The 26,991-nt window shown below is 42.6% G+C and overlaps 1 protein-coding gene across 3 annotated transcripts in view; it reads left to right on the top strand.

Moving 5' to 3' along the window:
- The window catches only part of LOC145354195 (leucine-rich repeat-containing protein 27-like), an 82,338-nt gene that overhangs the window by 5,082 nt on the left and 50,265 nt on the right, over nt 1-26,991 (top strand). For 2 of the 3 annotated variants that reach the window (XM_080205271.1, XM_080205270.1), the window contains exons 2-4: nt 6,191-6,321; nt 15,122-15,180; nt 22,426-22,584. In XM_080205271.1, coding sequence (XP_080061397.1) covers nt 6,191-6,321; nt 15,122-15,180; nt 22,426-22,584 — 349 coding nt within the window. Of the gene's footprint in view, nt 1-6,190; nt 6,322-15,121; nt 15,181-15,934; nt 16,017-22,425; nt 22,585-26,991 lie in introns of those variants that run through there. The other variant, XM_080205272.1, reaches the window with a different exon arrangement.

Below are 26,991 nucleotides of genomic sequence, written 5' to 3'. Positions count from 1 at the left end.
ACCAGTCTAGGGTGGCCTGCTCTTTAATTGGTTCCTCAACATATTTGTCAAGAAAACATCACTTATACATTCCAGGAAATTGCCCTCCATTGCATTGCTACCAATCAATATGCAGATTGAAGCCACCCATAATAATTGCTGTACCTTTTCTGCATGCATAATTTCCTGCTTGATATCACCCCCAATCTCACTATACTGTTTGGTGGTCTGTACATGACTCCCACTAACGTTTTTGTCCTTTGGTTTTCCACATCTCCACCCGTACAGATTCCACATCATCCAGGCTAACGTCCTTCCTTACTATTGCATTAATCTCTTTAACCAGCAATGCTCACTCCCCCCCATCCCCTTCCCTTTTCAATCTATCTTTCCTGAAAATTGAATACCCTTGGATATTGAGTTCCCATCACTTTTTTTTATAAATAGCTTTCTTTGTTTATCTTACTGCATATCACACATTTGTTTTTGACAATATAACGTGACGTAAATCTTTGCTCTCAATTTTTTTCCTATACATATCAAGTTGACTTCTGGTGTCTAGAAATATATACTGTAACATCTTAAATTCCTCCACCAAACTTTAAGGAGAATGTTACAGAATGTAATTTCCCTTCTATCTTATCTCAGTGTTCCTTGTTGTTTTCTATCTGTGTTGAAGAAGTATTCTGTGGCTAGGTCCATCACTTCCAATGGTTAAGACGATAAATTTGAGCATGTAGAACAGGCTGCTAATTTTCTGTCACTGTGATTTGCAGTTCACAGTGGTGATGGCTAATCGAGCATGTGAAGGCTAGCTCCAATCTTTGTTCTTTACTTTGCTTGACCATGTTTTTTTCAGACTGTCACTTGAAAAATAGCTAGTGAGTTTCCTAAATATTTCTGGAAAAACATCAGTTTTTATGGAATAGAATCCCTACAGGGCAAAAGGAGGCTATTCGGCCCATCAAGCTTGCACCCACAACAATCCCACCCAGGCCTTTTGCCTGTAATCCCAAGTCCTGATGTAGTGGTCTGGTCTTTTGTAAATCAATCTGAACACAAGCAGAAGAAACACAAATTCTGGTATCAGTCTCCAGTAATAACTATTAGCTATAGTAACATTTAACTGTTATTCTTTGATTATAGTATGTGCTGTGTTAAAACTCCTCCTGTCTAATTTTACAATGTGATTATTTTTGAGCAGCACAAGTTGGTCTCCATCTATGTTACGTGCGCAATTTTATTTCTGTTGAAAATATTGGTTTCCCTTAGTAATCTAAAACCATAAGGTGATCTTACTCATAATTTGCAGAGTGTCAATTCTACTGAGAAAAATGGAGTGAATCCTCCGACAGCTCTGACATAATTTCTGACTGAATCTTGAGCCTCGTTGTCATGGCCACGAGAATAATGTCATGCCTGCAATGGCCTCTCTCTATTCACTGGCCACAGCTGCACTGATTGCGCGATAAATTGGGGAACTCCATATAAATGGCTCCAACACTTGTCCCACAGCTACTGCAGGGAATGGCAGCCAGGAAGACAACACCACAATTCTTGGAGGGAACTCTCAGCAGATTTCTTGATGGAGTGCGGCAGAAGCAGAATGCACTCCACCTCTGCTCCAAGAGAAGGCCTCCCACCAAGGTCTCCACCCACAGCCTGAGATACAGTGGCCACCCTGGAGATTGCAAGTTCACTGCAAAAGAGGATGGGGCAGCAGCGTCGCAAACAGATGAATGATCTGCGCTCAGCCAGGGTAAGTCAGCCTCATGCAGTGTTTTTCTAGAATCCCTTGCACAACCATCACATCTTTGTCTCTCACCAAGTTGCTTTGAGCTTTGCCAACACATGTAAGGAGGCCCTAATCACCATGTTCCCCCTACTCGCTGCCATGCTCATCGCACTTCAGCATCCACTCAGAAACTACACTGACCACATCTCATCACCATTGTAAATGTCACCACTGCCGCATACACAAGCATGAGCAAGCACGCCCAGCTGGATTAATGCTGAAGCTCAGAACTCTTAAGCCATTCGAGGAGATAGCCCCCCAGATGGCCAGGGAGGAGGAGGAGCAGGCCTGTGCTGGTTGTGAAGCAGGGCAGCAGACAAATGAGAATCCTCAAGACATGCTGTCATTCCTCAAGATTCAAGTGAGTAATCAGTTTCCTTTATCTCCCATGATGCACTGATGCCATGACCTTTACCTTGCAGGTAGAGCAGCCGAGCAGGACAAATTGTCCCCACACAACCTGAACCCACCAGATTCCAGCAGCTCTGAGGGAGACTTCTCAGACCCCAGTGTTGGAAGATGCTTCACAGTTGTCACCCACACCAGGCAGCAGTGCAGATGCCCATACCTAGGTGGGTTCACGAAGTAGACAGTCTTCTGGGTCACTCAATGGTGAGCATCTCACAGCTGAAGATCCACGGCAGGTGGAGGCAGGGATGTCCCAAGGAACTGGCAGTCAGAGGGATGCCGGAGGCCAGGACTGCTGGGGTCCTGGCCAATGACATGCCCCTAGATCCGGTCATCCCAGAGTTGATGAAACTGCAAAGGCAGAGTTGTGAGCATCAGAAAGGGATGACAGCATTTCTCCTTGGACTGCAAGGCCAACCGGAGGAGTACCATCACCTTCTGCCTGAGGAAATGGTACCATCACGCCAGCGCAATGAGGCCAACACTGTGAGGATGGGGTTCGCAGTGGAGACCTTGGAGCAGAACATGCACTCCAAAGCAGGAAATGACCGCACTATGCTTCACCCATGACTTCCAGGTCTGAGGGCATAACTCTGTGGTGCATGGTGCAGGCACAGGTAAAATCCACAAGTGTCTGCGCCAGAGGGTGGTGGGGCTTCTGGACACCACTCTAACCTCCCTTCTATCCCATGGAGGACCAGCAGGCTTATCAGGCGCCCAAAGTGATGAAAATCATCTGGTTCACAGCCTGGGACTTTCCACCCAGGAGCCACTGGGGTGTCCATCCTATCTGAGTCCCCCTTCCTGTGAGCGACATACCTCCAGCCCCACACATTGATGAGGGCAGCACTGTTGTACCAATGCTGCCTGAAAGCAGGCCAGGGCCCTCAAACTCCAGGTCCCCTGAGAATGCCCACCAAGGTCATCTCAGGCACAGGTGTGGAAGCCAGGAGGCCTCCTCAACTTCAGCTGCAGATCCTGGAAAAGCATCTAGACATTGTGGGAGGGTGAGGAAGATTAAGAAACAGCTAGCTGGCATGGGTAAAAGTATGCACAAGTGGAGAGGTCACCACTGTATATAGTTAGAAATAATAAATCACTCCATCCACTCACAGAACCTCCACCCTTCAATTCATGCAGCCAAGCCTGGTGAACCCATGCACACACCCTGCACTTCATTCTTGTGCAGTGTGAGAATGGCTGTGCTGTGTCTCTCCCACTGACGTCACAGTAAAGAAGCCCTGACACAGGCAACCCCAGCACCCCCTTAATCTCGGGGCACCCATCCCGAGATCCTGTTTATTGAAGGAGCAAACTATCTCTCCAACCATCTATCAGGAATAGCGCAGTTCAATTTTGTTGCTCTTCACCTCAGTGGCAGAGGCCAAGGGGCTGACAAGGTGCTGATTCCCTGCCCTCCTTGGATGCAAGGTGAAACTGTAAACATGGCCGAAAACCTAGCAGAACCTGCAGTGCCTAAGACTGTCATTCCAGCTTCGATGAACCCCATGATATGCCCATTCTTTGGCATGGCACATGCAGCTCTCTGTTAGGCAGGAGTCAGACATATCGCTGACAATGAGAGAAGCATTGCTTTGTCCTCACTGCAAGTTATCATCATTTTCCTGCAGAGTCAGGCCAATGGCTGCAGCCCCCTGCCATTGAAAACATGCAACCTAATGGTTAGCTAATGCTGGCACAACATCATTGGTTTGACCTTTCACCCATAGTAGAAGACCTCATCACCTGCTACTCCTGTTCGACCCCAAAATGAGAGGCACTTCTTTCTCATTGTCCAATTCTGGCACTGTTCATTGCCTAACATTCTTCCTCTTCCTCCTCCTCGACATTGTCAGGCCATCACCCTCCTCAACATACTCCTAATCCGAAGAGTTAGCCTATCTCCTCCAGGTCTAGATTGTCTCCCCTCTGCAGCACTGTGTTGTGGAGAGTGCAGCACATCACAATAATGCAGGAGAGCTTCTGTGATCTGAGTTGACCAGTCCAGGCACTGGAGCTGCATCTTCAACAGCCTAATCATCTCCTCCACCAACATGTGTGTTGAAGCGTAAGCATCATTTTATCGAGTCTCCGCTGGTGTCATCAGCCACCTCCTGGTTGGGTACCCCTCATCCCCGAGGAGCCATCCCTTCAGCCACTGCTCTCCTTCAAAGACAGCTGGGATTTGCAAGCAGCCCAACGTGTGACTGTCATGAGCGTTCCCTGGGAAACACACACACATCTGCATGAAACGCAGTGTGTGGTTGCAGACAAATTGGACGTTGAGGAATGGAATCCCTTGCAGTTCCTGAAGTTGTGATTTTGAATAATTTAAAACCTTGACTGTGTTTATTTAAGCACACATTGGCCCTCGTTGGGTCCGGTCTGTGTGACAGTATTAATGTTGCCAATATCTCATACTAACCCAGATGTCTTCTTGTTGAGATTATCTTGCCAATCTGCTTTAAAAAGAAGTGCTTCTGTAATTTAAGTACAGATTTATTTCTGAATGTCACAAGTGGGCTTACATTAACACTGCAATGAAGCTACTGTGAAAACCCCTAGTCGCCACTCTCCAGTGCCTGTTCAGGTATGCTGAGGCAGAATTTAACATGGCCAGTGCAGCTAACCAGCACGTCTTTTGGACTGAGGAATATCTTTAAGGACTCATCCTACAGACGGGCATCAGGGAACATAGGTATTTATTGCAGATTTACTCACTTCATACTTAAAACAACAACTGCCCTCCCAGGCAGATCATCCTACACACCAGATCACCTGACCCATTGCCCTAAAGAAGCTATGCCCCAACATACATAACAATAATTCCTTCTTTCTGAACCTTAGCCTCCAACATGGAATTATACCATTGACGTTGCAGGATTCTTTCACAGCATCAGAGCAACAAATTTGCTTATGTGCAAATATATAAAACAACAAAGTAGTGGCTAAAAAAGTAAGACAAATACAATTAAGAAATTGAACAAAGTATTTCAGGAAAACTAAATTTGATTCACATTTTCTTCGTACTGGCAATTGCAAGTGAGGTACCTTTTTTACATCTCTTACATCGCTGCCATTGGTGGTGGACACACAAATCCTAAACTCTTTTAAAAAGTACCTGGAATTGCACCTTAAGTGCTGTAAGCTACACGACAATGAGCCAGGTGCAGGAAGGTGGGATTTAGAAAGGCACCCGAGTGTCCTCAAGCTGGCATGGATAAGATGGACTGAATGCCTCCTTCTGTGCTGTCACTTTAGGAAAAACTGCCAAGGAAGCAAATACATTTCATTAACAAGTTTGAAATAAGTTGATGGTTTAATTGACTCTCTTACTGGAAACTCTGTAGTGTTAGTCATGGCTCAGTTGATCATATTCTCATCTCTAAGTCAGAAGGTTGTGGATTCAAACCTCATTCTAAAGGCAGGGGGTGAGATTTTCTGGCCTCCCCTCAGCATTTTTCTCTGTAGCAACAGGCAGCACACCATTTGGTAGTCAAATTCTCTGGTCCTGCTGCAGTCAATGGGAACTCGCATTGAAACCAGCCCATGCCGCGGCAGAGGGTGTGCTACCAACTGCACCAGAGAAACTCACCAGCAAGAATGACCCAAGAATTCTGGCCATGAGTACAAAATCCCATGCAAATTGAGGAAATCCTGCCCTATGGGGGATGCTGGCTTTGATTGAGGCTCAGCTCTCTTGTATAGATGCAAAAGATTCAATGGCAATATTCTGAGGAAGAGCATAGTCAATATCTCTGGTGTCCTTGACGATATTGATCCTTCAGTCAACATTACTAAAAAAAATTATCTGGTTGTATTAGGGAGCTACGTGCAAATTTTTTGCTGTAGGACAGTGACTGTGCTTTGGAAGTACCTAATTATCCATAAAACACTTTGGAACACCCTGAGGTAATAAAATGTGCTGAACAAAAGTCTCTCTTTTACTTTAATAATAAGATGTCTATTGTTAAATATGTCAGTCACTAAAATTACTTTCTCCGATAGAATTTATATCTGGAGGGAAATGCCATCTCTGGACTCTCTGATGACTTCTTCCGTCAATTACCAAATCTTCTCTGGTTGGATCTGAGAAACAATAGGCTCACAAAGCTCCCTCTTTCAATTGGAGACCACAGGTTCGACAACAATTTTTCTCTATTGTCTTAAAAATATATGCTTATGTGCCTCTGTCTTTATTATTTTTGTACCACTTGTAGTAGTCACGCAAAGATTCACATTTGCAATAATGGAAATGATTTGTAGTGACGCTTTTCTGCTTAGGAATCCATAAATATGGGAGTGTCGGGTGCATACAGTATGCACTTTCTGTGTATTGTTCTAGTGGACGGGATTATGCTTTTTTTATACAATCCACCCTATTTTTAGATTCCAGCAAATGACTAAACAGTCAATAAAACTGTTGTGTTTACAGCGGTGATGCTGTTTATGTTATATGCTCAGACTTTCAAAAGGCTGTTGGTATAGGATACCATTCTGGCTCATGATAAAAGTTGGAGCATTTGAACAGCACATTGCCTAAAAAGTAGAAAGCAGAAAGTAATGTTGAGGACTACTTATTCAGTTTGGAGTCAGAAGGTTGTAGATTCAAGCTCCACTCTTGAGTCATGAGCACAAAATCTAGGCTGATGCTCCAGTGTCATACTGAGTCGTGTTGGGCTACACTGTTGGAGGAGCTACCTTTTAGTTAATACATTAAACCGAGATGCGAAATACCCCTGGCACTATTTCATTGAGAGCCTCAGTGTTATCTCTGGTGATCTGCCCAATATTGATCCCGCAATCAACATCAATTTCAAATAAACGATCTGATCATTATCACATTGCTGTTTGTGGAATAAAACTGAAGAATGGTGGATCAGTCTCATAATTATATTCTTAATTTTGATTTATGATTTGGACTGAGGAATTAGTAACTCTTTACCACAAAATGTGCGCGCTGACCATCACAGTGTTTCTAATTATGTTGTTACGTGCAGACCTGTGTGTAGCATCACATGCACTAAATGATGCCGTCTTGGAATGAGTGTGAGTAAGATGTATCGGTGGAGTTTGAGGCAACAGCAGCTTTTGTTGAACATTGTAAAGTACAATGATGTACAAATTTAAACTCCACCTTCTGTATTTCTCTCAAGGGTAACGTGGAAACCTAGATTATTTTGTGCAGAGCAGCTGTGGTTACCAACTCTTACATCTTCTTTTAATTTTTGAGCCCCAGTATGGCTCCTGTGGAACTTTGCATCAGGTGAGATGGAAAGGCTAAGTTGTTGAGTGAAGTTGTTAGCTGCAGGTTACAATGCCGTCCTTGACTTGGGGGCTTCTTTTGGCAAAAATTGCAAGTCCTTTGGGGAGGTAAAGGAAACCAGCAGATTCTGACTCTGCAATCTGATTAATTTTAGTGCCCAAGTGTGGCCCTTGTTAACTTTGGTTGGTAGCAGAAAGGCCATTTAAAGATTGTTTGAAATGATTTAATGCTTCAATAACTTGGAATCAGTTGTAAACATGAGTCAGAAACACCCAGCAAATGACAATAGTGACACTGCTGCTGCTAAGAAAACAAGAAAAATTATCCATTAAGAAACTAAATTAGAGGTTTTAAAACATTTTGAGGCTGGAGAACGAGCAGTCAATATTGGTAGAATGTGTGGGCTACCTCCTACGATGGAGAGAACAACCTATGCTAATGCTGAAAAAAAATTCAGACAAAGTGTGCAAGGTATTACACAGTTAAGTGCTACCAGAATAAATTGGACTTGAAACAACATAATGGAAAATATGGAAGGACTTTGGCTGAAGGGCCAGAAATTGGTTTCATGTTGGTGTGAATTTATTGTGTAATCTTCTGCTCGTCCCTGCCTTTGTGGGTCGGAAAATCTACTGGAGGGTGGCGTGAACCTCAACCCTGTCAACGGGATGCAAATCCCCCGCCGCTGTCACACACACACCTGATTCTCTGCGATGCCAGCAGAAAAACGTGGCATGAAACACAACATGGCATGCAGATGTCAGGACTCATTTGAACATTGCCTAGGACTGCCTCCAGAGTTTGGGATGGAGGCCAGCCCACAGCCCCAGAACATCACAATGGTGGGTCAGAGTGCATCTGCTAGATTAAGTGTCCTGGAAGGGAGTCTACCTTTGAGCCTCAGAGTGCTCTTGGAGACACGTCCTCATTCTTGAGATGTCCACCTTCTTTCTTCAATAGTGGGTCAGCGATGATGAACACCTTTTCAATATGGCACGTGGACAATATGGCGATTACATGCCTTTCAGGCCTGTCCCACCCCTGAGTGTGGCATAAAACACTTGCGTGCATAACTAATAAGGTTGAAGCCAGAAGACTTGACATGCTTTCCTGCTGGTTGCTACAATTGGAAAACTCCACGTTCCTGCCCAAACACAGCACAGAGAACTCTGTCCATAGTTCATTTGAATGTCTAAGAAACATTACTATTTGCATTGTATTAAAGTGGCCGATGAAGCGGCCAGTTCAGATACTCATGCAGCTTTCCTTTTTGTATTTTGTTGTTAAGAACCCTTTAAAAAATTGAATGAGGTATAACTGGGATTTCCATGGCATGCTAAATTCATAATTATTGTTAATTCATAATTATTGTTGAACATCCTTAATATCACGTTCTCCATTCTAATAAAAAAATGCTCATTTTAAATTTATTTTAGGAAGCTTTCTGTTGAGGTTACGTAGAACATAGAACACTACAGCACAAAAAGCCCCTTCGGTCCACGTTGCGCCGATCATATCCATACCTACCAGGCCTATCTATAACTCTCAATCCCATTAAATCCCATGTACTCATCTAGAGATCTCTTAAAAGACCCCAGCAAGTTTGCCTCTACCACCACCGATGGCAGCTGATTCCACTCCCTCACCACCCGCTGAGTGAAAAACTTACCCCTGACATCTTCTCTGTACCTGCTCCCCAGCACTTTAAACCTGTGTCCTCTTATAGTGACCATTTCAGCCCTGGGAAATAGCCTCTGAGAATCCACCCTATCTATACCTCTCAACATTTTATAAACCTCTATCAGGTCTCCTCTCAATCTTCGTCTCTCCAGGGAGAAGAGCCCTAGCTCCCTCAACCTATCTTCATAAGGCATGTCTCCCAATCCAGGCAACATCCTTGTAAATCTCCTCTGCACCCTCTCAATAGCTTCTACATCCTTCTTGTAGTGAGGCGACCAGAACTGCGCACAGTACTCCAAGTGGAATCTGACAAGGGTCTTATAAAGTTGCAGCATTACCTCCCGACTCCTAAGCTCAATCCCTCAATTAATGAATGCTAGCACACCATACGCCTTCTTGACCTTCTTGAGATGCAAACTTTCTGGTGAAAAACAAAAGTGTCTTGCCAATGTTGACCTAGAAGAATTTCTCACTCATCTCAGGAGTTGATATTTGATAGAAGTCAGCTAGCATAGAAGCAGTTGTGAAGATAGTCTGTGGTTCTACCTTCTATTACCTTCTAATTCCCTGTGCATGGTCCATCATTTACTTTGTTCTCTGTTTAAAAAAAAGCTGCTGAAAAAAATCATTTTATTTTCTGGTTTGCTCCCTATGCAAATATTGCAATTTGATTGGCTGCTTACCCTACTTGCTGGTATTACTGCTGCTGAACGCCTGCCCAACCTTTTTATCTGGCACCAGATTCAAGCTGATCTCAGGAAAGAAGAAATTCATGCAGCAGCAATGCATGCAAACGGCTTTCTTCAAGGTCAACGACAAGTGCCATCATGTCATCACTGATGGTTAGCGTATTGCAAAAAAATTCTGTAACCATGCAACTATCTAATTTTACTTCATTAGGTGAATAATTGATGTAAAAAATATACTGATGTCTTTTTGTGCTGCAGTGTATCAAATGTGTTTCAACATTGTCACTTACTACTTGATTGTCCTCAGTTTTTCAAGACCACTTCCGTAAATGTAATAAAAGCACATGGCGTTAGTAAAATAATACCCTGCAAGCAAGACTATTTTCCACATCATTTTTATTTTATCTTTAATATAAAATTGTTTTTATTTTTCATGACACAAGTCTTCAAATTTCCTACTTTCAACTGTGTAAACTCGATCTTGACATATGTTTTGTACAACCTAATAAATCTCCTGATTATTTCTTCCTGGCTCAAATTCACCAAACACGCTGTTCCAGTTTGCACCACAGGACCAGCCAATCTGAACATATGCTAACTCAGTTGTAATCAATCAATCAGTCATTCACTTACACCCACTAATTAGCTCCCAATTACCTGTTTGCCATACAGTTGCATTGTGCAAAGGGCTTAATTGACATAATTGCAAGGCAATTGGAAGTTTTAGCAAAAACGTGCCTAGGAAGCAGGCTTCAACTCCTACAAATAAAAGCCTGCGTGCAGCTAGAGCATTTGTGAGATGGAACATTTTACATCCCCAACTGGTTGCAGGAGATCAGAGGACATTAAGCGTGAAGGGGAATGAAATGATGGGTGCCATTGAAAGCAGAGGAAGTGCGTTGCTTTTTATTGACAGATGGATTTGAAATTTTACCTTGATTGAAAAGGATGCTGAAGTTTTGCTAATAGGTTCAGCTTGAGCAGGCAACTGGAAAATAGGATGGGACTGACGCCTGAGATGCAAACTTTCTGGTGAAAAATCAAGGTCTCTTGCCAATGTTGACCTAGAAGAATTTCTCACTGATCCCAGGAGTTGATATTTGATAGAAGTCAGCTAGCATAGAAGCAGTTGGGAAGAAAGTCTGTGGAACAGTACAGTGGTTTAATTTTTTGTTTAATTGTTTTAATAATAGCCCTGCATATGAACCAACAGCTTACCTATCTGTTAAGTTCACATTCCGAGTCTCATTGTATTCCAAGGCCCACAGTTGCTAAGCCCCGTCCTGAGTAAAGCCGAAACCCACAACAGTAGTTGAGAGGCCTACTGCCTACAATATGGTAATGACACCAAGGTCAGAAAAGGAAAGAAAGACTTAGAATTATAATATGTGTATTTTCTGACCACTGCATGTCCCCAAACAATTTACCATCAATCAAGTAGCTTTGAACTGTAGTCACTTTTGTAATGTAGGAGATATGGCAGCTAGTTTGAGTGGAGCAAGCTCCCACAAACATCATTATAATTATGTTTAAATAATTTGTTTGTTTGATGTTGATTGAGGAATAAATATTGGCCAGAACATTAGGGTTCACTCCTGCTCGAGTAAGGTGGGATCTTTAACGTCCACTTCAGAGGATTGGCAGACCCTCGGTTTAATGTTTTATTCAAAAGACAGATTCCTCTGTGCCAGTGACTCAACTGTATGGTGGGTGTAATCTTGGCAACCCAAGTCTGCAAAGCTGAAATTTGAGGATTTTATTGTCCTGTGAATGAACAAGAGGAACCCACACCAGATATTATATGAACATTGTTTATCTTCATGTCACCGTCTTCTGTTTCTTCCCCTATTTCAGGCCTAAATTTTCCTTGAATTTCCAACCTTTTTTTTTGGGTGGATTTGGGACAACTGGAAAAGGGAAATCAGTTGGAGGATCAGAATGCTCGTTCTCTGCTGGCAAAAAGGTCATTGGCTGTTTTCTTGACAATATGATGTAGTCACCATGGATCACCTTTCAAGCTTATAGTCATCACATATAAATTATCAGGCTGAATCTTCTGAGAAATGGCAATCACTGTTGGATTGCCTCTCCACTATTACTCATTTACCTTGCACCAAAGCTCTTGATTTCTCGCTCAGGCCTCTGGACCAGGCTTCCTGAGAAATGTGGAGTGTACGAGTTCTAGGAGTCCTTCCTCTTTGTGCAGGAGTGCAGGGGAAACCAAGCCACATCCCCATTTTTACGGCCCTAGCTACTGTATTCAGGGAAGTTTAAATAAAACCACTTGGAGAAGCTACTGAGAGAAGATAAATGTCTATGTGAATGAGGGGCGTGGGGTGGCAGGTAAGTGGTTGAGGAGTATAGGATGGCAGATAGATGGGTGAAGAGCTTGAGGTGGTTGATGAGGGACGTAATGTAGCAGGTAAGTGGGTGAGGGGTAAGGTGAGAGGGAAGTAAATGAGGGATGTAGGGCATCAGGTCTTGGGTGAGGGCTGATGGCAGCAGGTATGTGGATGGGGAGATAGGATGGCAAGTAAGTGGCGAAGGATCATAGTTAGAGGGTCCAGTGAAGAATCAGGAAAGCCAGTTGTATAGTTGCCAGGAGTTAGAGCTAATTTTAATCTTTCTAACTGTTCCTGGGTAACTGCTCTGGAAAGCAAGTCAGAAATCTGAAGTTGCTGATGCCAACTCACAATTTTGGAGAATTCCTAACACAGGAATTGTGTTCCAAGCTTCCCATGCAATTCCCACATAGTCCATATGTTTCAGACTTCCAAATGTCCCCCAGTGCCTCTTGAGGGATGGGGCAGGCATACCTCCTGGGTATGCTCATCCAATGATTGGAGGTTCTGGACCAAAATTTAAGTGGATCTTCAAAGATGACAAGTAGTATTTGTGATTAAAGTCTGGGTTGCTTCTCAAAATTAACATCTGTAAGAATTGCTGGTGGATGCTGAAGCATGATGTGGATATGCCGGTGTTGGACTGGGGTAAACACAGTAAAAAGTCTGACAACACCAGGTTTTAGTCCAACCGATTTACTATCAAATAAATCGGGTGCTGAAGCAGACATGGTGTTGTGTCACTTACAGAAGCTTGGTTTGCTTTTCTGTGTTTCTGCCGATTTTATTTCTGCCTTGCTAATAGATGCAGCATTGCTCCTGATACTCCCCGCAGCGCCCCCCCCCGCCACTTCATGTATCTCAAATCTTGTACTAGAGATGGGTAATTAGTGCTATTTTGTCAGTATTGCCAGTATCCCGAAACAATTATTTGAAACTAAAACGTTCATCAATGTGCAGCTGATGTTTGTTGAAAAATATTTCATCAGACAAGTCAACAATTGGTATCTCAGGATTGGCACAAATCTTTAATTTTAAGACAGGTGAATGACTAACTTGAAGATCAAGGCTGCCTTCTGCAGCAATAACCAATCATATCAGTTCAGAGTTGGATGACTCCCATGTAATACATAGGATCATGAAATCTCAGAGTTGCCATCAAGTAGATTATAGAAATCATGAAGGCACATATCAAACGTCCTGCTAGATTTGGAGGAACTCTTGGTAGAGGCCAGGCAGGGTCTCATGCATAACTATGGCTTGCGGTATGCTCATAATTATTCCGTTTGCTAAAGATGATGAAATTAAGAAAAGGAGGATGGCCAGGGTAGTGGAAGCCAAATCCTAAGTTGAAGAAAACATCGAACAAGCATGTTCTCTTCCAGTGTGTCAGGCATCTTCAGGCAGAGACCATAAGAAACAGTTTCAGCTAAGTTGCTCTTGTGCCTAAAGCAAAACTAGTCTTAACTTCAAGGCCCACTTCTGAACATACATCAAACCTGATTTTGAGAGCTGAGGTGATCGGACAGACTTATAGTTTAGCTTTTGACCTGCCCGCTAGAACAAGGTTAATCACTGCAGTCGTGACACACTAACCTCCTTATCCTCCACAGCCTGCCTGTGAAATCTGACACTGTAAAACACTGCATTCTACTAACACTGCTCTGTGATCCAACACCTCATAGGAGCGCCTTGAAGTTCCTGCCCATTCACTTATCCTTATCCATGCCTCAGAACCTTCCTCTCATAGCTCCCATTTTATGTTCATAACACTTTATTTGCATCCCTCTGAACTCCACAATCACAAATGTGCTTTCTGATGTGAATGAACTGGAATTTTCTTCAAATCAACACAGGAAGGCAGAAACAATTTTGGCTCATTTCTGAAACTCTGCATATAGCCCCAGTTTCCATCTCTTCCCTGAATGCTTGATCAAGCTGAACCATAGGGGAGGCGATGGCCTAGTGGTATTATCGCTAGACTATTAATCCAGAAATTCAGCTGCTATTCTAGGGACCTGGGTTCGAATCCTGCCATGGCAGATAGTGGAATTTGAATTCAATAAAAAATATCTGGAATTAGGAGTCTAATGGTGACCATGAAACCAGTATCATGGTGGGAAAAACCCGTCTGGTTCACTAATGTCCTTTAGTGAAGGAAATCTACCTGGTGTGACCTACATGTCACTCCAGAGCCACAGCAATGCAGTTGATTCTCAAATGCCCTCTGAAATGGGCCAGCAAGCCATTCCGTTCAAGGGCAGCTAGGGATGGGCAATAAATGCTGTCCAGCCAGCAATGCCCATTTCCCATAACAAATAAAAGAAACCCACAGTGTTTTGATCTGAGCTCAAGTCGCATTCAATGCATTACCAAAACCAGTATTTTTGCCAATAAAATATTGTTCACACTGCCCTTACCTCACCACTGTCCTTACCTATACCTCCATCCCTTCAATTTTATTCAATACAAGTCTCCTGAATTCCTTCCTTTGTAAATTCCAGTTGGTCCGAAACATTATCACCTGCATACTATCCGAAATACTGCTCCTTCATCATATTTGTCTTCTTGTCCTCATTTTAAAATTCTCCAAGGTCCTGGCCCACTTTGCATTCATAACCTAGCTCCTACAACTGTATGTGCTGGTTACTTCTTATCCCTGGTGTCCTTTGCATTCTACATTTCCTTCCACTTAGCCTCTTAATGACAGAAACCCAGCTTCAAGCTCTGAAATCAGCTCCCTAAACCTTTCCACCTTGCCACCTTCCTTCCCATCTTCATAAACCTCCTTAAAACCCATTTCTATAATATTGTCTTGGGTTTCTCCACTTCCTGTACTAATGCTGCTGAATGTCTAATTTCATCATTGTAAAGCACCATGCACTATTTTATTATGATGAAGGCACTGAATCAACGAAGATTGTTTAATTGCTGTACTTGATATTCATTTTGCCATTTACAGATGCCTTAAAACATTGCTTCTTGAGGGAAATCCTATCCGAAAGCTGCCAGTGGAACTTGGTTAGTATAAAATTCTAATTCTATTAAATGGTTCAATATTCTATTTTTATTGTGTGGCAAAGACAAAACTTGACATTTCAAAGTCAAAAATTAGCCAAACCCATCTGTTAATAACCTTCCTGCATTATATTTCTAGACTGTTTTGCATTCTATCATAAGTTTCAATTTTTTTATAGCTCACTGGCTTCCTGTTCACGGATGTATATCTGATACAATTCACCAAAGATCTTTAGACAGACCCTTCCAAACCCTCAACTACTTCCATCCAGAACGACAAGGGCAGCAGATACATGGGAACACCACCTGCAAGTTCCCCTCCAAGCCACTCACCGTCCTCTCTTGGAAATATATTGCTGTTCCTTCACAGTCACTTTGTCAAAATCCTGGAATTCCCTCCCTAACGGCATTATAGGTCGACCCACAGCACATTCACTGCAGGGTTCAAGAAGGAAGCTCACCACCACCTTCTCAAGGGCAACAAGGGATGGGTAATAAATACTGACCAGCCAGTGACATCCATGTCCCACAAATTAATAAAAAAAAAATGAATCTAAGGTCTCTTGCCTTCTCGAAACCATGGCTATAATTTCTCAGTTTGGAGTTTATGTCTTTGTAGTACCGCTCCTTAACCTTTTCTATGACCTTTTGTTTTGGTTTTAATTGGTGTCAGTAGGCTGCTGTGAAGGAGTGAACCAACTGTCTCTGTGGTGACAAAGGTTTATTCCCTAATTTATTCCCTCTTTCGACAGAGGAAGCTTTTACTCATCAATCTATGCTGTGCCTACTCCAACAAATCACAGATGTGAATCGTTTGGATTTTCTCAGCAGCAAAGCACGTTAGTAATCTAATACTCTATCCCTCAGTACATAAGACCGCATTGGCGCAACATGAATCTTCAGTTGCTGCATGTGCACTTTGATTCCATACTTTTAAATTAACTTTTCTTCTTGTGGCATAAAAATAAATGACCTTAATCGTTACCTTTATAAACAAGTTTCTCCAGCGTGCCTCAATGTCTAAAATACATGGGAAATGGATTGTAAGATTGTGGTCCGATAGCGAAACAGGAGATCATTATGTTGAATTATTGTCCTGCAGTCTTCCTGGGAATTCTGCCACAATTACAATCTCTGGTAGTGATTGAGGGCTCAGCAGTGTTCCAGATTGAATTTAGTAGATTACGCTCTTCCAGGATCTCTCTCCACTGGACAAAGTAGAGAAGAAAATGTCTATTGTCTCAGAAGTGTACCTTTTCTCACCTCCAACTCCTATATCCCTCACTGATTCAATCACTCTGCCTTTTTTTTTAATAAGTATTAACTGGTGTTGCTCACAGGTCGGCTGGAGTATAGTTGCAACATGATCCCATTTGAAATCAAAAAGTGCACCATAATGAAGGAACGAACTGGAGAAAGGATCACATTCGCAAGAGGAGAACAAGAAGCTTTTGAGCAGAGCACAGTGCACAGAGGAGAGGAGTGAAAAGGGAAAGGAAAACAGAAGGAGCGGGAGGGAGGGGAAAGAGAAAGGAGAGGAAAGGGGAATGAGAGGAAAGGGGAAGAAGAGGGAAGGGAAAGGGAATAGAGGGGAAAATGGAAGGGGAGGGAGTGGATTGACGTTAGGGAGGTGTATTGTGGAGTGCAGGGGAGAAGGAGTGGGGAAAGGAATTTAGAATTTTAAAATTAAAGGTAATGGTCATTGAAAATGTAAGCACTTGCTTGTTTAATGGCAGAATTTGGCACACTGTAATGGCGGTAGTTATGAAAGAAACGAAAGCCATCTATATCAGAGAGACAAGTATTGTTGATCCTGTCGGAATGTAATTTATGATCTTTAGGAACCAGAACATTGTAATGATTGACAGGAAGTTAGCCCATTCCAAGCATGGGGCACAACTTCTAAGCTGCACATCCCACCTTTCGAGTTGGCTTCTTTTACCGGTGATTGTCTTATTGTAGGAATTGCAATTCATCAGAGGAACATGCAATACTTATGATGCATTCTCGAAGTTGCCTAACAGATTAGTCATTTCATTTCATCATGGAGATCAGCCATGATCACGTAGAATGGCGGAGCAGGCACAAAGGGCTGGATTGCCTACTCTCGTTCCTAATTTCTATGTTCCTATGTCCCATTTCTAGTTCATACAATACAATACAATTGTGGTAGTTCCCACTGTCAGAGGTGATGACTTTCAATGAGCCATTAAACCAAGGGCCATTCTGCCTCCTCAGCTGAAGGTGAATGACTCCATGTGTCATGGGTACGATGTTTTATTGTTTTCCATGATTGAAGTGTTTCAACGCGTGGCACTAGTATGTTTTCTTACTCCCTGGTGATTTGTCCCAATTTAAATGATTCCAGTAGTGAACTTTTGTGAATTTAAAAGTATCAACTCACGCTTCTCTGGATATTTAAACAGAGCAGGCGCAATTATCTCTGCCCGCTGTGTTGGTCGAATAGTGTAGTGGGCCAAAAACAGGAATTGCGACCAGCCAGACAGCAATCACAAGTCTCCCAGGCCAATATTTATGACATGATTCATAACCCTATTTACATCTGCTCAGTGAGCAGGGGATGCAATTGTCGGTCTCACTTATGTTTCCGACCTTGCCAGTGGAGATCAACACATGCAGGGATCACTATAGTTTTTTGGATGAATTGTTGCTGTAGCTTGGGTGGAGATCTTGTAAAAGCAGAGCATTCTTAACAAACTGTGAGACTTCTTGTAGTTGATTTACCAAAAGGTCAGCTCTCAGATGAACTTGAAGGTGGAACAGGTTGTGAAAGAATCCATCTCCCACTTTCAAGGTTATACCTGTTTTAGCTTGGCTATGTAATTGTCTTGTAGCTGGATGACTGAGATGGTGTTTCTGATGGTATCTGTCCCAGAACAGCTCCTACTGTTATTTTTAAAAGTGAGTAAGAAACATGGCTGCCTTGGCCATGTGATCTGATACAAGTCCAATGTCCTTTTGCAAATAAGGTGGGGTATTAGGCCAGTAAACATCCTGTATTGTAGCTTTTCACATTGTGGGAGTGTCATAGAGCTAAGGTTGCTATGTTTTGGATGAGGAGCTACCATAAATTTTGCAAGGTCAATGAAATCCAATTCATATTTGGCTAACACCCATTGGATTTTGTGTTCCCACTGTCCATGATGAAGCAATGATGTATCACCATATATAGTCCGGTTTGTTGACCGTTCATCCTTAACAAAGGGATGCATGAATGTCAAAAGTATCTCTGATTGTCCATATTTAATTAGTTATTTGCCTGAGTTTCAGGTCTGTTTGCAGCTGATACTGCCAAAGTCACACAATATACTACAGTCATCTTAAGCAACTTTTACTGTGTATTTTTTAAAACAAAATAGAGCCTTAAAATTTTTAATATCTTCACGCCTGTGCTGAATATGACAGACGGCACTGCTTTTGAAGAAGAGCAGGGAATTTAACCTTAGTGTCCTAGCCAATATTTTACCTTCAAGATATAGGAGAGAGTGGTGGTTCGGAGATTGAAAAAATTAGTACAAATCTGTGAAGGTCACCAAACCACTAACTCATTCATTGAATCATCTTTGCTATACCGTTTTGAAAAGTAGTGATATTTGTTAGTGTACGTTTAAGAAATGCTCTTTTAAATCATGTTTTCTGCAGCTATAAGCTGTTTTGGTTTCATTGCTGCTGGGCCACCTGCTTAAAATCTTTTTATTGCTCCTTCAGTTGTTTATTTTTACTCTGGGATCTTTTATGAACCTGCATTGTTAGGAGGAAGGTCACATGTTTTGGACAGTTTTTCTCTTCCTAGTGAAGTTGTTAGTTTTAGAAGGGACATCAAGCTGAAAAGAAGTGTTTTTCTCTCTCTCCCTGGTTTTGGAAATTCTGCTGGTTTGCTGAAAGCAAGGCTGCTTGCCTTCCAGGAGTAGAACATTTGCTGAAGGTGGCTTGATCAGAGTCTCTATCTGGTGTTCTGGGAAGCTGTTCTGACTTCAAACTGTTCTGAGTGTGTCCTGAGGGCTGCTAGAAGTTACAAAGTTGAGAAGTCAGGATTTTCAATTCCCTAACCAAAGGGTTCAGTTCCAGTATCACACGAGCATTAGTATTTGCTGTGTTAAACTTGTGGAAAGAGTTTTTTGGTCTGTGGGAAGTTTTTGTTTGTTTGGAACATCTTGGATATATTTGTTAAGTTTATACACTACAGTGGTTGTTTTGTTTTTGTCTTAATTGATAGAAGTTATTGTTAATTTTCTTACTATACATGATAAATTAGAATTCTACACTGCAGAAGAAGATGCTTCGGCTCATCGAGTCTGCACGGACCACAATCCCACTCAGGCCCTATCTCCATAACCCCATACATTTACTAAAGCTAGTCCCCCAACACTAAGGGGCAATTTAGCATGGCCAATGCACCTAAGCTGCACATCTTTGGACTGCGGGAGGAAAGCAGAGTACCCGGAGGAAATCCATGCCGACAGAGGGAGAATAAGCAAACTCCACACAGACAGTGACCCAAGCCGGGTATTGAATCTGATCCCTGGCGCTGTGAGGCAATAGTGCTAACCACTGTGCCACCGCGCCTGATACTCTTAAATAAACTTTGTTTGATAAAAGCTCCCTAGTGGGTCATTTGAATCATACCTGACATAAAACACAGCATACTTATCCTAGCTAAATTCAAAGCGCAAAACTCATGATCCAGGCAGGGTTCATAAAACACTTCAGAGCTTGTGACTTGAATAATAAAATATTCTGTACATGGACTTGAATCCCTTATGCTGGTTTTGCAATTAACAAGAAATGGCAAAATATGGCAGCTGACTGAAAATCAGCAGGTACCTCATTAGGCCATTTGAATCAGGGCCCTAGGATATTAGTAGGACCGCAGTACAATTCTTCAATGGGTAGATCATTGTGGAATGGGTTCCATGCACTCACCACTGCTTGGAATTGAGCAGCTTAACCAACAGATTGTTGCTGCAGGCTGCTCAGAAATGGGTAATTCGTACGACTTAAAATAGTTTTTCTGTGATGAGGAGGAGCATTAATATTGCTTCTTATGTTAAAAAAATTAATACCTGACCAAGCACTCCTTCCCTTGAAATTGGCTCCTTCCCTGTACCAACCTCATCCTTCCTGCATCCACTGGACACCATTCCGGAGCTGGCAGATGTGGGGGTTCCTCTGATTGGTAAACTGCTTAGAATACACAAGCGATTTGCTGTCAAGTTGGCACTGAGATCCTGCAGTTGGCCACGCCTGTTGACGAGCATCAAGAAGGCACAGATTTCTTGTACACAATGCAGGCCAAAACCCAAGTTCAGCCCCAACAGCTCCTTTTGTATAGATCCCTTTGTGAAATGATTTGGGCAATCTCAATTTTGAGACAAAATGCACCGTCGTTAAAAAATACCAGAAGATTGGTGTGGGAAGTTGAAAAATCCAGCCTGAGCTATAAAGAATTCCTTCTCTGAGCTTTGAGTTTGTGGATGTAACAGCAGAGAGAGAATTTTGCTTCTTATATGGCACATGCTGTACCAGGCCTGAGAGTAACTGACACTGAGAGTGACAAAATATTTTGACTCTCCTGAGCTGAAATCCCCACTTTGAATCCTGAGCTTTGCTCTCAGCTCCTCCTGAAAACTAAAATTACTTTCTCCTGTAATTATTTATTGTTGATGTTATGTTCATGAGCAGAATGCATGTGTTTGTACACACTCCGTTCTTTGCCGAATCGGGATTATTAGTGGGTTATTAGTAGGACTGGAGAACAGCTAATGTGGTTCCACTATTTAAGAGACATGGTAGAGATAAGCCAGGGAATGACAGACCAGTGAGTCTCACATCATGGTTGGGAAACTATTGGAGAAAATTCTGAACGGCACCATCTGACTCCACTTGGCGAGGTAATACTTGATCACGGATGGTCAGCATGGCTTCATCAGAGGGAGGTCATGTCTAACAAATTTGATTGGAGTTTTTGAGAAGATGGCCAGGTGTGTAGATGAAGGAAATGCAGTCGATGTAGTTTATATGGATTTGAGCAAAGCCTTTGACAAGGTCTCACGTAGGAGACTTATAAAGAAGGCAAATGCACATAGGATACAGGGTAATTTGATAAAGTGGATTCAAAATTGGCTCAGTTGTAGGAGACGGAGAGTGAAAACAGAAGGCTGCTTTAGTGACTGAAAGACAATGTCCAGTGGTATACCACATTGATCTGTGCCGGGTCTCCTGTTATTGGTCATTTATATAAACAACATAGCTGACTATGTGTGGGGTGGCGCAGTAGGATTACTAAGTTTGCAGGTGACACAAAAATTGAACAGGTGGTTAACAGTGAGGTGTTTTGTCTTGGGCTACAAGGAGAAATAGATGGGATGGTCAAATGGGCAGACGAGTTTCAGATAAAATTTAACCCTGAAACGTTGAGGTGATACACTTTGGAAAGGGATAATTTGACAAAGAAGTACTCAATGAGCGGCATGACACTAGGAAGATCTGTGGATCAAATGAACCTCGGCGTGTTTGTCCATAGATCTCTGAAGATGGAAGGGCATGTTAGTAGGGTGGTGAAAAAGGCATATGGATCACTTGCCTTTATCAATTAGGGCGTAGATTACCAAAACAGGGAAGTCTTGTTGGAGATGTATAGAATTTTGGTGAGGCCACAGCTATAGAGTACTGTGTTCAGTTCTGATTGCCACGTTATAGGAAGGATGTGATTGTATTGGAGGTGTACAGAGGAGATTCACCAGATGCTGCCTGGAGCGGAACACTTAAGTTATGAGGAAAGGTTGGATAGGCTTAGGCTGTTTTTGTTGGAGCAGAGAAGACCTGATCGAGGTGTACAAGATATGAGGGATATAGACAGAGTAGTTAAGGAGCAGTTGTTCCCCTTAGTTGAAGGTTTAATCACGAGGTGACTAGGTTAAAAGTGAGAGGCAGGTGTTTAGTGGGGATGTGAAGAAAAACTTTTTTACCCGGGGGCAGTGATAGTCTAAAATGTTCTCCCGAGGAGAGTAATAGATGCGAATAGCCTCACATCTTTTAAAAAGCACCTGGATGAGTACTTGGCGTATCATACATTCAGGGCTGTTGGCCAAATGCTAGTAAAAGGGATTAGGTGGAAGGTCAGGGTTTTCTCGCATGTTGGTGCAGATTTGGTGGGTCGAAGAGTCTCTTTTGCACTGTATGGTTCCATGATTCTAATTGTATCCAATTGATTTTATTTTCTTACAGGCAATCTGACTTCATTGAAAGCTCTCAACCTTAGAAAATGTCCAATTGAGTTTCCTCCTAAAGATGTAATACATCAAGGATTAATTGCGATTCTGGCCTTCCTCAGAATGCCAGTGAGAGTAAAAGCTGAGCATGCTGGATTATCTGCTGATGGTACAGGTACAAAATAGCTATAAATAAATAAATTTTAAATTCGAAGCAATCGCACCATCAGTGTTGCGGAATGATAATTACACTTATAGTATATATACCAAAATGTCAGCTGAATATGTTACCTGTTATGTTTAGAATGTTTTCAGTTGCATTTTTCACATTCATGTTTTTAAGCAGGTTGCTATAATTTATGCCACTCTACATCAGTTTGCTTCTGCAAACCTTAACTTCTGTAGGTAAGTTTACAATTCTCATGAACTAAAACTTAATCTTGCATGAAAAATATCTGTAATAGTGTGTGACAAAATGAACTGGGAAGCATACGTCAGAGTATGCACCAGAAATAGTTTAGGTGTAACTGCTTTATTCCTATCTCCAACTTTACAGGAATATCAGCTGTTTAATGGATCATGTAGGCCAAACTACTCATTAAAATCTATTCTGAGAACTAAAATTATATAGAAGCTAAATTCAGCAGAATTGCTAGCAAAATATATTTAACATTCACTGTAGGTTAAATTAATTTTAAATTCAGCGTAAAAATAGTTTCAGATTCTTGATCATGTTTTTCCACAATCTTTAATTGAGCTTATATATTTCATATGAGCAACTCAGCACCATAAATTTCTGGTTAATCACAGCAATGTGGAAACAACCAGTTAAATTATATAGTCAAGTCATTTGTAATGGCTGTCATGTTTATTCCCAGGTTTGCACAGCCTTTGGAGAGGGAACACTCCAATGCTTTTCCACTTTTATCTGATTTATTGCAGTCACTATTTATCCTCTGCAATAGAGGAACAGTGTTTTATGATCACAACAATATTAAATAATATTGGCGATTGTGATCAGTGTTGTGGGCTGGACAGGACTCAATGTATTTGTACAGGAAATTGTAGTATCAATCAATGCAGTGTTATATTGCAAGAGCATGTTTAAGGATCTTGGAGAATTCAGGTAAAATATAAAATTGTAGTATTCAAGGATAGGGGGATTAGGTGTGGGCTTCTTGTAGAGGGCTTAAAACGCTAGGCAAAAAGTTTCAAGATCTCCAACAGAGCAGTGTGTAAAGAACAACACTTCAAGGGGAGCAGGGCATAAAGGAGCAAGACTTTGAGAATAGCGGAGCAAGGAGGAGTGTAGTATAAAGGAACGATACTTCAGGGTGCGGTGTAAAGGAGTGGGACAAAATGGGGAATAAAGAAGTGAATAGAGCAGGTCACAAAAGAACAAAGCTTCCAGTAGAATGGGGTGTAAAGGAGCGAGACTTTGAAAGGAGCAGGGCAAAACGGAGTGAGTTTAGGGAATTTCAGTTGAGTTAAGTAAAACATACCTGAGTCACAAACTAATTGGCAGAGGGTCAATAAGATTAAAGAGATACTTGATTTGTTATCGTCAAATGTATTGGGATTCAGTAAAAAGTATTGTATTTTGCACACTATACAGACAAAACATACTATTCATAGGGGAGAAGGAAAGGAGTGGGTGCAGAATATAGTGTTTTAATACAGATAGGGTGAAGAGAAAGATCAACTTAATATGTTGTATTCAAAGGTCTGACGGCAGCAGTGAAGAAACTGTTTTTGAGTTGGTTGGTAAGTGTTCTCAGACTTTTGTACCTTTTTCTCAATGGATGAAGGTGAAAGAAGGTATGTCCAGGGTGAGTGGCGTCCTTAATTATGCTGGCTGTTTTTCTGAGACAGCGGGAAGTGTAGACGGAGTCAATGGATGGGAGGCTTGATGTCTTGGTCAGATCGGGAGCCATTCTAAGCTGTGATTCATCAGGAAAATGCGTGGCTCAGAAGTTGAAGAAATGGATTTGAATTCATGAGACATTGGCACCAGTATTGGGGAAGGAAGGAGTTATTCCGATGGAACGTCTTCACCCGAATCATGATGGGACCATGATCTTGGTGAATCACATAGCAAGGGTTGTAGATAGGGCTTTAAGCTAAGTATTGGCGGGGGGATTCAGTTGCAAGAACAATTAGAAAATGAAAATTAAAGGAGAAGGTAGGAGTGCAGGTTAGTAATGAGGCAGATTGTTACCAGAAAATAAAAAGAAGGGACAGCACATGTGAATGTCACTTTGCAACGGGAAATTAGAAAGGGAAATTTGATTATAGAACACACTTAAACACTTTGGGAGTGATCTTATTACGCTGAAAACAGAAGAGAATCTTGCCCAGTTTTCAGATGAGCTTCCAGACGCTATGGTACGCCACTTAGAGAAACAAATGAGGTGAAATGGAATTCTCATCAGCGGGGGGGAAGGGGCTGAGCCTATTTACATCAGGAGCCGGCTGCTGAACAGTAAGGGCAACTTTGCACAGGAGCCTCGATGTCCCAGTGCACTATATACAAGTGTACACTGGAAGATCTGTTGTATCTGTCTCCCTCCTCCCCGCCCTGGACTTGCCATCCTCTTTATCGTTCCCCTGGACATCGCCTGATCCTTCCATCCCCAGCCAATCACTTTCGCCAATCCTGAGCTCCCCCCTCCCCTGGCTGATCCCTGATGAGAAGTAACTCCACTTATGGAGCTCTCCCTGCCTCCCCATCGTGGCTCCGGCCCCTCCCCTTTGGCCCCAGCCCCTTGGTACTGCCTGTGTTCAATAGGCAGTGCCATGATGCCAAGCTGCCTAAGGAGCTCTGCCTGTCCCTGCCCCCATGTCCTAACGGCAAGGCCCTCACGTCAGGTCGTGAGGAACCATATGTCATCCTCACTGGTGAGGAACTCCATCGGCAAGCAGGTAAGGTCATGTAAGCCCAGATAATAGCATCCAGGACTCACTAATTAAATTTAGAACATGGAATATAGAAAAACTACAGCACAAGTTGCACCGATGATATCCATACCTACTAGGCTTACCTATAACCCTCAATTCTATTAAGTTCCACGTACTCATCCAGAAGTCTCTTGAAAGACCCTATCGAATTTGCCTCCACCACCACCGACGGCAGCCGATTCCGTTCACCCACCACCCTCTGAATGAAAAACTTACCCCTGATATCTCCCCAGCACCTTAAACCTGTGTCCTCTCGTAGCGACCATTCCAGCCCTTGGAAAAAGCCTCTGAGAATCCATCCAATCTATACCTCTCAACATCTTATACACTTCTATCAGGTCACCTCTCATCCTTCGTCTCTCTAAGGAGAAAAGACCGAGCTCCCTCAACCTATCCTCTTAAGGCATGCCACCCAATCCAGGCAACATCCTTGTAAATCTCCTCTGCACCCTTTCAATAGCTTCCACATCCTTCCTGTAATGAGGTGACCAGAACTGAGCACAGTATTCCAAGACTAGGGTCTTATAAAGCGTCAACATTATCTCCCGACTCCTAAATTCAATCCCTCGATTGATGAAGGCCAGTACATCACATGTCTTCTTAACCACATTCTCGACCTGCGAGGCCAACCACATTCTCTACCTGCAAGGTCCTTCTGATCCTCTACACTGCTAAGAGTCTTACCCTTGGTATTATACTCCTTCATTCCATTGACCTGCCAAAATGGACCACTACACGTTTATCCGAGTTGAAGTCCATCTGCCACTTCCTGCCTAGCCTTGCATCCTATCTATGTCACGCTGCAACCTCTGACATCCCTCCAAACTATCTACAACACCACCAACCTTCGTGTCGTCAGCAAACTTACCACCCCATCCCTCCAGTTCCTCATCCAGGTCATTTATGAAAATTATAAACAGCAAGGGTCCCAGAACAGAATCCTGGGACACTCCACTGGTGACTGACCTCCATGCAGAAGAAGACCCATCTACAACCACTCTCTGCCTTCTGCGGGCAAGCCAGTTCTGGATCCACAAGGCAACAGCCCCTTGGATCCCATGCCCTCTCACTTTCTCAAGAAGTCTTGAGTGGGGGACCTTATCGAACGCCTTGCTGAAGTCCATATAAATCACATCTACCGCTCTTCTTCGTCAATGTATTTAGTCACATTTTCAAAGAACTCAACCAGGCTCGTAAGGCATGATCTGCCTTTGATAAAGCCATGCTGACTACTATTGAGCATACTAAACTTCTCTAAATGTTCATAAATCCTGTCCCTCAGAATCTTCTCCATCAACTTACCAACCACTGAGGTTAGACTCACTGGTCGGTAATTTCCTGGGCTATCCCTATTCCCTCTCTTGAATATAGGAACCACATTCGCAATCCTCCAATCCTCCAGAACTTCTCCCGTCTCCATCGACGACGCAAAGATCATCGCCAGAGGTTCTGCAATCTCTTCCCTGGCCTCCCACAGTAACCTGGGGTACATCCCATCCGGTCCCGGCGATTTATTTATCTTGATGCTATTCAAAACTTCCAAAACATCCTCTTTCTTAATGTCCACATACTCGATCTTTTCAGTCCGTCGCAAGCCTGTAGTACAACCACCCAGATCTTCTTC

This window comes from Carcharhinus amblyrhynchos, chromosome 17, assembly GCF_965287045.1.
Source record: "Carcharhinus amblyrhynchos chromosome 17, sCarAmb.v2.hapA, whole genome shotgun sequence".
Taxonomy (NCBI): domain Eukaryota; kingdom Metazoa; phylum Chordata; class Chondrichthyes; order Carcharhiniformes; family Carcharhinidae; genus Carcharhinus; species Carcharhinus amblyrhynchos.
This window is presented reverse-complemented; position numbering and strand designations above follow the sequence as displayed.